At 44.5% G+C, this 16,829-nt stretch overlaps 1 protein-coding gene across 1 annotated transcript in view; it reads left to right on the top strand.

The window, feature by feature from the left end:
- ADAMTS17 (ADAM metallopeptidase with thrombospondin type 1 motif 17) overlaps positions 1-16,829 on the top strand; it is a 164,362-nt gene that overhangs the window by 116,832 nt on the left and 30,701 nt on the right. The window contains exons 17-19 of the mRNA XM_051796783.1: positions 4,436-4,593; positions 8,460-8,619; positions 10,475-10,610. Of these exons, the coding sequence (XP_051652743.1) occupies positions 4,436-4,593; positions 8,460-8,619; positions 10,475-10,610 (454 nt within the window). The remainder of the gene's footprint in view (positions 1-4,435; positions 4,594-8,459; positions 8,620-10,474; positions 10,611-16,829) is intronic.

Below are 16,829 nucleotides of genomic sequence, written 5' to 3'. Positions count from 1 at the left end.
AGTGTGTTTGGAGAAAGAAATGGCAGAGACACAGATAGGAAGGCACCCAGCTCAGGCTGAAGCAGAGGCAGGACAGGGCAGATGATATCCCTCAATAAAGTGACCATGAGGTTACCTGTGCCATTTCCTGCAGCAGCAGTTGTTCACTTGATGCTGTACCCAAAACCCGATCCTGCAGATCAGCAGATGGGCTGACTCTTCTCCACTTAGCTCTGTTTTCTCAGGCCAAACAATTTGTTTAATCCTCTTCTCATTTCTATTTCTGCATTCCTTTTGAGGGGAACAGGCTTCCTCTCCTCCTTTTCCTATTGGAAACAAAGGATTAGACATGGCTGTGAGGCTGAGATTTGCATGTGAGGTTGTTGTAGGGCAGTCTGTCAACAAATTTGTTGTTCAGTTACTAATTTCTTAGATTAAAGATTAGAAAGGCATTTGTAAAATGCATCCAGTCAGCTACACTGAACATCTGGTCTTCTGCCTCTTCTCTCCAATGTTTGGGATGTTCCTTTTTTGTGTCATTACTGTGCAATAGATGAAGGGCTTTATCTCCCATCTACTTCTAGGGAGACCAAGTCACAGAAATGCTGGTGCCCCACGGCCCCAAATTCACACTGGGAGCCTGTGGCAGAGCAGGAAGCTCAAGGAAAATTGGCCAAGATCCAGAAAAACACCCAGCACATTGAAGCATCCTTTGCACATTCAGAGCTCCATGACCATGGAGTTGCTTCCAGAGATATCTCAAGTCTGTGGTAGGAACTCTGAGAGGATTACGAAGCTTGTCACTCTCTGAAGGGGATTCAGTAGCAAAACTCAGCCTAGGACCCTTGGGTTCTGATTTCCACAACTCTTGCTTATAATGCTCCATCCTCACAGCCAAAAGGAGATGTTACTGTCCATCACTGGGATATAGGATGACACTGAAAACATTTACATAGTGACTGTATCTTAGGATTTCAGGTCTACTGCCATTGGCTTTCCATCTTGAGATGCTTCCAAACTTGGCGATATCACTGGCAAAGATGCTTTTGTTCCCTGTCTTTCACTCCAGATTCAGGGGGGAAAAAGAGGGCAGATCATGTCACTGAGCTGCCCCTGGGTCCAAACCATTGCCATTTGTGCCACGTACCACTCCTCTGGTATTTCCACCAGTGCTGTAGCCAGGCTGCTGGGAGGGGATTACGCCTACACGTAACATGTTTGACATAGCAAAGCTTGGTGGAACAATGAGAGCCAGTGTTTCCTTGGGTTTTGCAAATGCTCTGCCTTCTGGAAACCAACCTTTTTGTTTGTCTTGGTGGGGTTTGCACAGGGTATTTGTCCGGGGTTTGGGCTTTGGCAGATAGTGGAGTTCAAAGTCTTAACGTGCAGTGACTGCCCTTCACTGGGACAACGTAACCTTGACTAAAGCAGATGTTTCCCCACTGGGTGGTGAAGATTAGGATTGTGTATATTTGAGAGCAGGACTTGGCCCTGTGTGCATCACATAAAGACAGATAAAAATCTGGCTATTTTAAAGCTTCTGAGTGCTTTTAGCTCTTTGGTTCGTGGTCAGGAGCCAGGAGAACCTCTCTAAGCTTTCCAGGGTTTTCTCTTTCAAGGGACACTGGACACAAAGAGAAGATACCCAATGTCTTGCTAAACTAAGGTGAAGAATAGCAGTAATGGGGTTCCAGTAGGACAATAAAGATGACCAAGAAAACAAAATCCCATCACTCTGATAAGTCTCTTGAATACAGGTCTGTGTATGGAAGAATTTTCTATTTCAATAACACTGACGAAACTGAGTCCAATCAGGTCCTATTTCTACTCAGAACCGGGTACAGTGCTTTGGAAAGGAGCCCAGCATAATTTGGAATCATTATTCCATGTGCTGGGAGCAGTGCCTGAAGAATTTCCCTCCACTTCCAGGCAACCCACGCTGGCTGCCTTGGCTGGCTGCAACACTGAAAAACCACCTTGAACAGGAAATGCCTGGGCAGTTTGTGTCCACAGGCTGGGAAGCAAGCTGGAGAGACCCAAGGTGGATATAAAGATCTGACTGGATGCCAGCTTTAGAAATAGATGGGTCAGTTCCTGTCTTCCGGCCTACAAGAAAAACAGAAGTTACAGGTTGCTGGTGGGGTTCCTATTCCTTCTGCTCTTCTACTGCACAGCTTTGAGTTTAGTTCTGTCACCTCTGGGGCTGGGCAGAGCCAGGCAATAGTTGTGTGTGACAAAAGCCACTGGAGAAAAAGGAAGTTCTTTGTGTCTTAAGGTACATGGAGGTTTTACAGCTGCAACATTATCTCTACTGATGGGGCGCTTGGTACAATGAAGGCAAACAGTGGTGAAAACACTTTGGCCCAGATGCTCTGCTGAGCCTCCAGTAGAATTCCTGCAGTCCTCAATTTGGGAACAGGTCTGTTTCCAAACTCTCCATCTCCTCAGTGACTGAGGGAGCGGTGCCTGCAGCAATCAAAATCAAACCTTACCCAGAAAAGAGGTTCACGAAGATTAAACGTTTCGGTTTTCATCAGGAATCTGTCTTCCTTTGATGGGGAGCTGGAACCAAAGCATGGTTTTAGTCATTCAATTTTGAGCATGTGCTGGGATATCTTTGCTAGTCAGCCATGGAAATAGCTTTATCTCATCCCCAGCTTTGATTAGTCGTGTCCACAGCTCCTCAGGGCGGCCTGATGGCCGCTTTGATCTGCCTGGAAGCCACTAGGCTTTGGCAGAGGGAAGCAGTCCTGCTTCAGAATTTTGTCTGAAGCTTGCAGAAGGTACTTTGTAGATGGAGGAACAAAGCAGGAGGAGAAGTGAGGTGCAGACAGAGTTCTATTGCTGTAGCATGCAAATACCAGGACACCATCATACCCCCAGGCTGTGTGCCAAAGAGAATTGTCCTCAGAAAAGAACGTTCTCCCATGTACATCCCACTTCTCCTGGGGAAACCACACCTGCAGTTTCCCTTCACCCTGATTTTGGAGCCTCTCATGGGACCATGAGAGCTGTCAGGAAGCTTGTGTGCAGCAGGACACAAAGGTATTCCACCTTTTTCCAGTAGCTCCCCAGGGTACAGGTCCTCAAAACGGCACATGCAGATGCAGAGAACATTGTGACCTTCACTTGCTCCAGACTCCCCCAGAGCTCAGACACTACAAATGATATGTATATGCTCAGCACACCTAAGAGGGTTTGCTGGCTGTGGAGGCTTGATCCAAAGAGATGACAGTGGCAGATTCCCTGTTGGCTTCCAAAGGCTTTAAACAGCTCCTCTTACCTCCTTGCATCACACTCAGTTAAGTGAGGGCCAAGGTTGTGTTCTGGGCTGGAAGAGAATAAAATGGGCATGAAATGCTGGAGGTTAAAAAAACACCTTGTTAAAGGCTTAGCCAAAGGACACAGTGAACCTTGAACTAGGGAAGCCCAGTAACACAGGGGATATTCTGTCTGTCTGCTGTCAGGGCACATTTGAGCACGGTCATGGATCTCCACAAAGGGGCCTGGCACTTTCTGCTGGAACAGGAGCTGCCAATTTTCTCTTCCCTCAGTGCATCACAGCCCCTCTGGATAACTGTGCTTCCGTTCCAATGGAGAAAACACATCAATCCCTAAATCAGCTTGCACTGATGAGTCAGCAGGAATGGGATGTCCTTGTAGCTGGAGTTGTCTTTGAGTGCTTGAAGGATATCAGTGATCCTGATGCAATAGCTATGCTGGAAGAAAGGACATGCTCCTAAAGATACTCCAAGTATCTTTTCTTCTCAATACTCATTTTCCTTCAGCAGTAGAGCTTTCCATGTTGGCCTTACTGATGCATAGAGGCACTGCCTGGCAGGATGGATGTGATCCCACAGCACCTGACCTTGTGCATGTGTTTCCAGCTCATGGACTCTGAAAAGGGGGTGGCCAAGTTCACCTTCTGTCCACTGACCAGCCTCTGCTTTGTAACCTGGCTTTTCTTTACATCTGTGACAGTTAAATGTTCACATGTTCACTGTTTGAATTATGGAGCACACACAAACTCAGGATCACCTGTATTTTGCACTTGCAAATCTTGTATCAGCACGGAGATTTGACTGATCTTTTTCTCAAGGAAAGTTTAGGAAAATATAGTCTCAAAAGCCGGAAACTAAAAAAAAAAAAAAAAAAAATTCTGCTTGGGAACTAAATTGCAGAGTTGTCTTGTTGCATTTGGAAGGAGAGTTTAGAGATAAGTGATCTGTGAATTCTATGTTAATGCTTGAAACACCTTCATCAACCGAAATACAGAATATATCCAAGTTAGACACACTGAGTCACCTAAAAGTGTATTTTGTTCTAATTTAAACTCAGATCTGTTACGCAGTTACTGCATCCTGTGCTCCAGGTAGCCTCAGACAAAGACTCAATAGCCTGTGCTGCAATTACAAATTTGCTTGCCTTTCATTCCGTGGTGTTTGGTTCATTCCAGCTCTAAAAGATTCCAGTAAGAGATCCATTAACAGCGACTGGAAAATTGAGCTTCCCGGTGAGTTTCAGATCGCAGGCACTACTGTCCGGTACGTGCGGAGGGGTCTGTGGGAGAAAATCTCTGCCAAAGGACCAACTAAAATACCACTGCACTTGATGGTAACTTTATATCCTTTGTTTGTGTTTCTTAAATGATGCAACGTAAAGGGTTTATGTCCTTGCTGAAAGTTAAATTTTGATTGTTTGCTCCCTCACCACAGTGTTTTCAAGGTATGCTGTAGTGCCCCTCTTTTTTGTTGCAAAGGCTGGAGAATCCCAGCTCCCTACTTCAAAATAAGTGATGCTCTGTCCTGGGAGAACATTCAGTGCCCCAGTAAACTCATGTCCAGTGCAGGATACCCCTGTAGTGTGTCACACTATGTGACACATCCATTCCAGAGGATGTAGGTTCCCAGAGACCTTTTTTATTTCATGGACATGCCTGATCACACACATAAAAGGATAGTTGCTGAAATACCTTCTCGTCTTATGCCAGAATATATTCTGTGTTTTAATACACTGTTCTCTAACAGAAGAGATGCATATTTAGCATGTGCAGATGATACATGTGAATTCGAATCTAAGCAGTGACTTAATTACACACAGAAATGTTCCTTGTTTTCTTTATATTGTTTTTTCAGTTGTATGTAATTTAAGGTGTTTTTTGAAAGTTTTCCCTAATGTTCAACATAGTCCTTCTGTTAACGCTGTCATTTTATAAACACCCTCATGGCTGCTGTATGAGAACAGGAGTGAGAAGTCCACAGGGGTGAGAAGAGCAGGACTGTAGTCCCAGAGCTGTCACTGTGGGTGATGGGGTGACCCATGGGCCAGGCCCTTAACACTGGTGTAACCTTAATGTTGTCATCTATAAGACAGCTATAATGATGATGCCTGTCTCTTATCTGTGTTCCTAGTTGAAAGTCTGCAAAAAGCTTTGCAGTTTCTATAGCAAGGTTTGCTTAGAAACACGGAATATTTTAATGTGTTCATTGTTTCCTGTTACTTTTTTATCCACTTGCATTTTTCTCTGTGCTGTTTCTTTTCCTTGTGACTTTTTGCCACGTTTATTCACTGAAGGCCATCTGTAAGCACTGCTAAAAATCGTTTTCTCCCTTTCCTCACCTGATTTTTTTGGCTTGCTGGTGTTCGTTGTGCAACGTTTCCTGACCCAGTTTGAAAAGCTCCAAAGATGCTTTTCACACACACACAAAAAATAATAGTTATACACCACTTTGTCAGTACTTTCTGTGTGTCAAAATATGCTGCATAGGAACATGGGGTGTTTTGTCTTTACTTTCTCAGATGAGTGAGTTTACCAGGTTCACAGACCAGTGTAAAGCTGGATTCCAAGAGCTGGAATGGTCAGGGGGCAGGTTTGGGCACACCAGCACTTTCCTGACTCGGCCACGTAGTTCAAAGTCTGCCCACACAAAGGAGGTGTGTACAGGCACCTTCTTCATCACCAGAAACATCAGCTTCTGCTTGACTTTGGCCTTAACACAAGTCTTCCCTCCTGAAACCAGGACTCTGACAAAGTATCTTGTACTGCCAAGGTCTTCCTAACCCCCTGTGAGAGAAAGGAGTTGCACAGGTACCGTTTGTGAACATGCTGTGCAGGGTTCCTTTGGCAGCTCTTGGAACCTCCTGGGGCATGACTTGGTTGAGGTCTAGTGCAGTAAAATCTGGTTATCAGCATTTTGTGAACCTCAGCATCAGTACAGTGTTGGTTTTAAAGAAATACTCAGTTCCCCTTTGTTAAGGAGTAAGTAGCTAACATAAGAAACTAGTGATTATGAGGTTCTCCAGGAGAACCTTTCCAGGTACAGACTGGCACTTTCAGCAAACATAAGCAGAGGAAATGTTCCTTCTTCACCTTCCCTCACAGAAATGATTAAAAATGAGGAAAGTAAAAATTACCAGACCACTAAAAAACATGTGGCTTAAAATCCCTGCCAGTGGTAAACAAAGCACAGATGAAGCCTTTGCTTCAAATCAGATACTAATCTTTTCCTTGATACGGGGTAGTGGGTTTCATTCTTTCAACACAAGAAAGGCAGGATGGTTACCAGTTCCCCCTAAATAGAAAACTGTTGTTCAAACAGTGGTGGAATACACTGGGCTGAGAAGGAGCCAGAAGCTTCAGTCAGTGTGTTGTGACCTGCATTTGAAACCAATTATCCACACGTACACACACCCCCCAATTATACATGGCTACGAAATTGCATGAAATTGGTTTCATATGGGCCTTTAGATTCACTAGTCTTGCACTCATATTGAGATAATAAGGATTTCTTTTTAGGAGCTGGTTTTTAATACTTGAGGCATTTCTTCAAGTGCATTGCTGTAAGTGGATTTCTTGGAGAAATTAATGTTTGTGTAACTAGGCCTGTGCTAGTCCTGCTCTCACAACAAACACTCCCAGAGCAGAAGGAATCTCGAGACAAGGCTGAAGGATCAATTCTGTAGAACAAGCTGTTTGTATCTCGTGCACTTCAGGAAAGCCAGAGCAGGACTGGAGCTCTCTGCCTCTGCCTGGTGTTTGAATTGTGTTTAAAAAACCAACGTTTATCTTTGAAATTGTAATGATGAGCACTAGTATTCAGTCCTGGTAGTAAGGCTCCCTCTGTAGCTGAAGGAAAAGCATATCTTTGTTCCCCCCATCCTCTGGAAGAGGCTTTTCTGCCCAGGGTGCAGAGCAGCTCATGGGTGCTGAGTTTGTAGTGCACCCCCAGTGCTCATGCAGGCTGCCACATCATCACATAGTGATTTATGTGGTTAAACAAGCACCTGACAGCTTTAGTGAGATTATTGGTTAAGCAGGAATGATTTGTGCAAATCTGAAGGGGAAACAATTACTGTTGGGACAAAATAGCATTTGCAAATTTGTCTTTTTTAATTGGGCAGCTGCTTGCTTCACTTATGAGAGCCCTGCTTAAAATATCTTTTTGGGTAAGGCATTGCTTCCATTTCAGTGGGTGTCAAAAGCCAGCACAATTCACCTGTCTAATGCTGCTGCTGAAATTATGGGATAATAAGTGTGAGTAAGTCTAAAGCCACAGCATCAGCATTACAGTAGTACTTCTGTGGCATTTGTTAATAGTGTGGTAACTCAGATTCCATGGACCTCACACTCCACTGGATATTTTCTAGTCACTTCTGACTCAAGCCAGTGAAAGTGAGATCCAAACAAAGCCCAACATGTAAATCAAAACAGGACCAGAAATCTCATCTGACTGTGGTGAAAAAATAAGCATTTTTCTCTCTTCCTCTGTTAATAGTGAATTTTAGAGTAATAACACTGGAGACATCACATGTGACTCCATGGGCAACAGCCTGCTGCTGGAAGCAGGTTTCACCTTCCTCTGGCAATACGCAGGCTATGAAAATATATGCTGCCAGCAGCTCTATGATAGGGCTCTTCCTTGTCATCCTCAGGCCTCTGAGGCAATAAAATCCTGCTGCCACAGCTTGTCAGCAGCAATAGTCACACTCACTGTGAGTGCCACATTTCCCAGGAGATCTGTGACTTTTTTTGCATTAGCTATTTTTGCTCTGAGAGGGATCACCTTGACCTTTCAGATGTGTTAACTCTATAGATGCTCATTAAAATAGTTGCTGTATGAAAAGTGTTGATTTAATGCTTTCTGTTGTCTTACTGCTTCTCTTTGGGTAGTCAGTGGCCTGTTGATTGCACATAAGGCTTAAAGTTCTGCCCTGAATTTTAGGTTTAGACATCTCCATGGCTGTTTTAAATATTCACAAATCATAAGCAGTTGTTGCTCCCGCAGTGCCCTGTTTTACCAATGCCACTGTAATTTCAGGTTTCTAGATAAAGATTTGGTTGCTTTTCACAAGGTATATTTTATGTTTTATGTTATAGAAACCTTGGCCTGAGCCAGCATTTCCAGCATTACTGTCTCCACAGTCTGTTGGCTTTCCCAGTACAGTGTGTTGTAACTGCCTTTCTTTTCCTGCCGAACCAGGTGCTGTTATTTCATGACCAGAATTATGGGATTCATTATGAATACACCATTCCTGTAAACTATACTGCTGAAAACAGGAGTGAGCCAGAAAAGCAACAGGATTCCTTGTACATCTGGACACACAGTGGATGGGAAGGATGCAGTGTGCAGTGTGGAGGAGGTAGGGATCTTGGGAAGCTTGGTGGGACTCGCTGTACGGGGTTTGCAGACACCAGGCATAAGAGAGGGGGATGGAAACTGGCTGTAGGAATGGATGTTGTCATAATGAACTCAAATGAGAGCTCGTTCTCACCAGCTCTCCCAGCTCTCATCCCATCCCCTACAGTTAATTCTCACCCGGGATTTTGGCAGGGACTTGCTCTGTCGGCTCCTCACCATAGGCTGGAGCCACACCTGGATTTGTGCTCCTCAGGTGGCTCAGGGCTCTGCTGCAGCCCCATATTTCAAACCCCCCTCACGTTCTTGGAGCAGAGTCTTCCCAGGTGTTCAGGCATGTTCACCAGGAGACACCTCCTGGCCCAGGGATGGAGCAGGGGCAGTGCTGCTGTGACAGTCCCAGGGTGGACGTGCTGGGAGTCCAGGAGCACACGGCAGAGCTCAGATTTCACAGGATCCCTCCGATGTGCTGAGACAGATCTGCTGAAACCCTGAGGGGAGTTGGTGCTGTGAAACCAGAGACTGGTTTGTCAGCCACTGTCCATTGAATTTTCAGTGCTGGAAGGAGTAGGTTGTTCCCTGAGGAAAACAGATCGTTTCCATGCATTCTGGCCAGTCTTTCTTCACCAGCAGCCCCAGTTATTTATGATATGATGTGACAGAAGGAAAGAGGGCTCATCTTCACATTTGCAGGCTCACTACCCTCAGTGCACTGAAACCATGGATTTATTTTTTTCTGTAAATAGAACTCATTTTAAAATAGACACTTACTTTTACTCATGCATTAAAATAATAATTTCTGAGTCATTAAATCCTCACATGAATGAGTAGGAGATTTGTTTGTGGCTTTGTTTTTTGTTGCAAGCTTGCTATGTATTTGAATAAAATCAGTGTCTGCCGACCATGGCTCCTACCAGTGGTAGCTTGACAGTCGATCTTTTATTTTGGTTGCCAGATGCTGTTACTCCTTATCCAAGCTGGGAAGGGCCTTTTCTCTTTTTCCCTTCCAAACAGACTTTTACAAAATTTTTATTTACAGAATTTGAGTTATTTTTTATTAGCTGCTGCAGGTCATGAATGAATAAACTCCATTTGATGCAGGCTCAGGGTTAGAAAGAGGCTCTGAGGAACCAAAATAATTAGCAGTGGGGCAAAGTCACACTGTGGAGGGGTGGCATTTTCCTTATCACCTGTGGTCATTGTCATGCTGCCCTGTGGCCCAGCTTTCCTGGGGTCACACAGGGGAAGGCAGAGCCCTGAGGGCCACACTGCAGTGTCCTGGGGAAAGACACTCCTGATGTGAGTTTCTGTGAGAAATGCTGAGATGTATCCTACTAGCAGGGCTTTTAAAGCAGTATATCTGGAGGGCCAAAAGATGAGATTTTCTTACTTTGGAGGTTTAATTTCAGCTCTTTGTGAAACAAAACCGACCCCCGTTAATCTCTCTTGAACTTCCATCACTCCTTTTCAACCCGACTGTTCCTGCCTGGAAGCAGCAAGAGGCAGCTGTCCTGTGGTTATCAGCACATCTGTCTGAGGTGATTACAGAGCACAGCTACCTGTGGGGGAGGAACAAGAAATGAAAGCAAATTGTTTTCAAGATGTTTTCCACGTTAAACACTAGAAAGAGAAAGCCCAACCTGCTGTCCCTGTGAAGGAGTCAATTGCAGAATTATTGGCTAAAGATTTGTAGCTTTTCTGGGGGGGTGGAAAAAGAGTACAACGGTAAGGCAGAAGTGGAGAATAAAATTGCTTGCAGGGCACAGTCTTGTAGAGGGAACAGGGAGCTCCAAACTGCTGAGTTTTGGTTAAGGAGTTGACAGGGTTTTGTTCAGAGTTCTTTTTTGTTTGACTTGTAGGTGAAAGGAAAACCATTGTGTCCTGTACCCGAATTATTAACAAGACCATGACACTGGTGAATGACAGTGACTGCCAGCGAGTGACACGCCCCGAGCCCCAGGTCAGGAAATGTAACACACACCCCTGCCAGTCACGGTAAGGAGCTAAAAACCACTGCAAACCAATATCCCTTCCCTTCAGAAATCACCCATTTCCAAAGCCTCCATCTGGTGAACACAGTGAAAATGTCTGAAAGCATTGGGACACATTGTTAGCCACAGTAAGCAGCTGTAATATTCATTTCCTTTTGTTGAGCAGGTCAGATTTTCATTACCTCAGACAAAGCCCATTTAATCTGTGGCCAGCAAGGCCAGATTCCATGCAAGCTGCCTCCATGCATTGTTTGGGGATGGTTTTCTTTTCCCCTTGGCTGCCTCCTGGGAGACAGAGCAACTTACAGTGTAAAGTTAGACAAGAGTCCAGTGACTGCATATCTAACCTTTTCCTTTCCTGAATCAGCACAGAATAGGGTATAATTAACTGTCAAACAGTGCTACCAAAAAAAAAAAAAGGACTCAAGAAATTATGATGAAACACATTATAGATGCCTTCCTCAGTAAGAGTGCTTTTCTCCTCAGTAGGAGTAATTAGAGATCTAATAGTAATAAGTCTTAAAAGCAATAAAAAGCTCTCTTTCTGATTTGGCAAGCAGTTTTAGCTGAATTAATTTTGATCTGCACTGTGTTAAAAAAAAGACTTTTCTGGCCAAAATGAGGAAACACAGGAAGGTACATTAATTTGTTCAGTTTGTTTGCTAACAAAAAAGTTCACTCTTGCTCTGCAGTAATCTTTAGCATTGTAGGCTACTATAGACTCTCCAATTTTCATAGTAGTTGTAACGTAAAATCAGTTTAGAATAAATACCTTAAAAATCATATTCAAACAAACCTGCTGGCTGTTGCATCTTTTATATTCAGACAAGCCAGGGAAACGCTCCTACAAAGCTAATCCTCCTTGCAGAAACAATGGGGAAAATGACAAACAGCACACTTCCTTCTAATTAGACCTGCACTCTGATTAAAGTGCCCTGGAGCAGGGAACTCCAGTGTCAGGTCATCCATCAATAAGGCCAGGCTGGTTCAGGTTTCAGTTTGTGCCTGTTATTGCTGCTGTACAATATTGTGGCCACACAGCTTTCAGTACTGAAGGGTAAAATGAGATGCCCCCTGAGCTTCCAGGTGTGTAAGGAGAGCCAAACTCCCAGTGGCTTCGAGGAAACAACTGGCATTTCCATGAGGAAGTTTCCTGAATCCAGGAATGCTGGGATTTCTATCATGTCACTCTCAGACAGAAACAGAAAGCATCTGCTTTTGTTTGTACCCTGCCATGAAATACTCCTAGACCTTTTATGAAGTCACTGTGAGGAGGCTGGAGGAGGCCAAGCAGGTACCTGGAGGGCATCCAGGTGGTGGAGATGAAGAAAAGCAACTTAAAAAGCTCTAGAAGACGTGGGCAGCTTCTGCCTCTGTCAGGAGGGCAGCAAAGGGAGGTCCTGGCTGTCAGGTCTGCTATAGCCCCAAGACCCACAGGGCTATTTCTCAGGGGGATTCCATGACCCTGAATGAGCCCCTGGATGTCTCCTCTTTGCTGCACACTTCCACCATGGCATTGCTGCCTGTCCAGGTCAGGATAAATCACACAGAGCCTCCTGAGAAAGGATTACTCTGTTCCTATAACCAGATTTGGAGAGTCTCCTTTGGAGATTCAGGTCCAGTCCTTATTCCAAGGTATCTCTTCTTCTGTGTGGGGTTACCAGGCAGTTTACAGCCACAATTTAGCAGAGTTCTCCCCAGGAACAATCAGCTCTGGCACAGTGTTCCTCTTGTTGGTCCTTTTTTCCAGAGCAGTGACAGCAGACACCAAATGCTCTCAGTACCCGGAAAGGCCACAGAATCCTTGCTGATGATCTGATAGACCACACTCCCTCCCTCCCTCCGTGTAGGCTACACTTTCACACTTAACATGCTTTTAACTGGAAACATTTTCAGAAGCACATTCTCTGTGCCTCTGTAGAATTTAAATTTCCACTTGCGTTTGCCCACCCAGACATTAGAAATGCATGCTTAGCATATTCTCTGACCAAGAACATCTTAAAGAAACCATTCTCTTTCACCATGTCAATGCTTTTTTTATGAGCCCTGAATTTGTTTTAGGGTTTCAAGTAAAATTATTGTAGCATCTTGTTACAATAAGGTCCTTTCCCGTTTCCACTCAGACCTAAGCCCTTCACCTGAGTTCAGAAGAAGGAACAATGCTCTCCTTTCTCTGGTAAACCTGCTCTGTTTTGTGCATTTTGAACTACATTTACACTTTCACTCAAAATTTAAGAGAATCACCTTACAGAGTGTTTATCTCTAGAGAGGGGTCTCATGGCCAGCACAGGGCTGGGTCGGGGGACGCTCAGTCTCTGTTTCACTTTTGGATGTGCTGTGTGACTTTAATTCACTATCCCACACTGTCCCTTTGTTTCCTCCCTCAATCCATGTATGACCCAGATTACAAACTCTTTGGGATGGGCTGAGATCATGTTGTTTAAATGGAGGAAGAGGCTGTTGCAGTTGAGATTGTAATAAAAATAAAAAAAATAGTTACATTATATAAAGTGATCAGGAGAAAAAAAGGGTACGTTATTAATAACAGTGTCTTTCTTCCACCACAATCCCAAAGTGCTTTGTAAATTATATATCCCTTTGAACTTCAACCACCTCTTGAGAGAGCCAAATAATGTGGGGCAGGGGACAGTAGTTTCATGAGGCCAAGGAGAAGATCAGAACTCTCCAAGTGCAACCCTGCATCTGAGAAAAACAAAGCAGGATTTAAAAATTGGTTGGATACACTGACATGTTTTGAAATTAAACGTCACAGAAGAGAATTTTCTTAAGGGTTTTGTTGAAACTGGCAAAAATAAAAGAATCTTTCATTCTTTATTATTGTTACTCTTTCACCTTTTAAAAAAAAAGTGCCTCTTTTTCTTCCTATTTTATTTTTTATGTTCCTTGACCCTCTTTTTCCATTAAATTCTTTACAGCTTCCTTTCCTGTCCCAACTGCACCCTATTAGCACCTCTTTATTCTAATCCTCTGCCTAGCTCTTTAGGTATTTTTTACAAAACCCTGCTGTAACCAGATGGAATCTGGATTCCTGCATGTGGTGTGTATGGGCTGCTTCCAGGGCTCTGAGCACCAACCCAAATACGCGGCAAACCCGGCGCTGGGGCTGGCACCGGGCTCAGGAATCACAGATCACATCAGCTGTTATTACTGAAAACACAGGTCGGCCAGTGGCCACACAACTTCAGCATGCATGGTTGGGGCTGGGAATGTGACACTGCTCCCCTCCAGTGCAGGAAAAGAACCAAAACCACATGAAATTTCCCAACTGTTGGACTTGCAGTGGAATGGCCTGTGAGCGAACGCTGGGGATTTTTGTGCTCTTCGCTGCAATGCATTTTCATGGAGGTTGAGTCCATCCAGGGACCTGCTGAATGGGTGGTGTTCCTACACCAGAAATCCCTGCCTGCATCTGCAGGAAAACCACAGGAGACCTGAGCCCTTAGTTTCACTGCTTAGGACTTGAAAATACCTCCTGAGCCCAAGGGTTAGTTTTCTGCTTCCACCAGCAGCATGTTATAGACTCCCTTCCATAAACTGAAACGGGCTCCTTTCCCTCACTGGGAGGCTCCGCTGTGACCTTGCTGTTCATGTGGGTCAGGATCTTTTATTTCCAGCCTTAATTAGTCATTGTCATTTTTCAGCCTTTTTTCTGTGCATCAGCTCTGCTCCTTTGCTTATACAGTGTTTTCCTTCCCTTACTCTTTGCCTTGGGCTCAGTGCCATATGAGACAGCAAACCATTGTATCTCCTCCTTCCATCATTTTTCTGGGCTAAATCCATTACTTTAAGTTCTTACTGCTTTTTTTTCATGGCTGCATCATATTTGTGGCTGACAGTCATTGGAGATGTTTTCCTCCTCATTTTTTTCAGCATATGAACCCTCCTTTAACACAGAAATGCTTGTTATTAGTCCCTAAGCACACAGCCTTGCACTCTGTGCTATTAATTTCCATCCTATCTTTGTTATTGCAGTACTCAAGGTTATTCAGACCTTCCTGGATGACATCCTAATCCTCTGAGGTATTGACAGTGCTTCTACACTTTGTATTGTCAGCATTTTCCCTAATTTTTCAGCATTTTTCTTCTCTCTGTGCCAGGGTCATTAATGAACAGACTGAGTTGGATCAAATGCAGGACAGAGCTTTCAGGAAGTCCACTAGTAACTAATCTAAATTCCTTCCATACCTGATACTCCTTTGCAGTACTACAGGTGAGTGAGAGCCCGGCTCTCACCTGCCATATGAATTGCACAATTATATCCATGTTTCCCAGCATATCACCAGTAAACATTTCCCATGCAGCAAAAGGACTTCACCAAACAGATTAAATCTACCACATTTCCTTTGTCTGCAAACCCAGTTATTTTAGTCAAAGAAATGCAGCCAGTGAGTTTTGCCTGAAGGAAGCCCATCCTGCATCCTTTTAGCACCGTGTCCTTGATTATTGTTGCCCTCCAAATCCTCTGTAAAAGCTGGCACGCTGCTGAGGTCAGGGCTGTGGTTACATGGATCACTTCCTTCTTTCTTTCTTCTATTCCACTTTCACTTTTCCGTCCATGGGCTGGAATCCAACTCCATCCTCTCCAAGGGCTCACGCACCACAACGGTGCCCGGGGGGGAAAAATGAAGCCAGTGGTAAGAGCCAGCCAAGGCCCCTCAAGCTGGCTCAGCACCTCAGCAGCCCATCCAAAAGGCTGGGGACTGCCCAAATAATGGTGCCTCGGTGTGGGGTGAGTGATAGTGCCCATTGCTTTGATTCCTGGTCTGATTTAAGCTCATGGAGTGTGTCCATATGACCCTGCTGACTGAGAGTCCTCCTCTCCCTTCAGACTCCACCATGTACCTGTGACAGTGCTGTATAACAGCCCAAGAATACAGAAATCCCAATACAAAACACAGAAATCAGTCTGGCTCCCCCATTCTGGTCTGTTTGCACCACATTTTATGTGTGTTCTCATTGCAGGTAGATGGGGAGAAGAACAGTTTTGAATTTAGTTTGTGTGGTGAAAGACTTGCAAATAGAATTTGGGGGGAACAGTGTGATGGAAGACTTTTTTGGGAGTATCAGCAAATTGCTCACAGGGCTGTGTGGAAATTACACTAAACTTAAGGAACATTTTGGCTGTGTGTGAACTGAAGGGACTGAGCTGGACATTTAATGGTTCCAAATGAGTCTGTTCTTTCATTAATGCTGTCAGGCTCTTTTGGGAGCTGTGCAAGTGTTTATCATCCATAAGGTTCAATGGCCATGAGATCAAAACCTTGTCTGTGCCTTGTGCTGAGGAACATCTTTGGTGTGTGTTGGATTTGGTTTCATGAAAAAAAAAAAAAGAAAAAGAAGGAACAGCCATGGGGAGAGTTTCAAATCATTTTAGCCTGGAAATCTGGCATAAATAGCAATGTTAGCACCCTCTGATCCAAGGAGGCACCACGTAGGAGCTCATTTTGAAGTAGTTCCCAAAGCTGGAGGTGGGATCTCTAGAATCAGTTGGAGCTTAATGAATTTGCCAGGACTGTGCTGGCCGGGGCGGCCGAGCCAGCCAGGAATGCTGCGCCCTGGTGGCTGCTCCTCGGGGACACCAGCCTGGGATGCAGGAGCAGAGGCCAAAATCCTGCAGAGCAAAAGGCCTGAGACACTGCTGGGCACCTTTGTGAGGGAGTAGCTGGTGTCTTGCTGTGACAGGTGATGGGGATCCCCATCCACGGGGAGACACAAAATCACCTGTTCCAGGTCAGCAGGTACCAGTCAGTGCTTAATTAGCCACTGAAAGACAAAAAGATGTTTTCAAGCAAACCCAGCAACTCAGCTCCATGGAGCAATTCTGGAAGAGAACTAAGAGAAGGCTGGGGAACAGAGAGTAGAATGAGGAGGGTTTATTGCCTACTGCTAAATGTGTTTACATCAAATAATCCAAGATGACTTGGTAGAGGAGGAGTTAGTTTGGCATTAGTTTTCACATGGAGTCATGAGACAAGTTACTTAGCTTTGGTGTGAACACCCAGGCTGCCTTATTTCACTGTTTTCCCCAGTACCAGTGTTTGACTCAGCAACCTTATGGTTGACCATTGCCCTGTTTTAAAATGTTAAATGATCTGTGCTGCTTTGGTTTGAGGCTCTTCAGGCCAAGTGCAGTTCTAACCCACCAAAAAGAAAAAAATATTAGCAGGATAATCTAGCAAAATGTTGAATGGTGAAATCCACT

The sequence above is a fragment of the Manacus candei genome, unplaced genomic scaffold (genome assembly GCF_025592945.1).
Source record: "Manacus candei isolate 608988 ecotype Guabito, Panama unplaced genomic scaffold, ASM2559294v1 h1tg000046l, whole genome shotgun sequence".
NCBI classification, from domain to species: domain Eukaryota; kingdom Metazoa; phylum Chordata; class Aves; order Passeriformes; family Pipridae; genus Manacus; species Manacus candei.
This window is presented reverse-complemented; position numbering and strand designations above follow the sequence as displayed.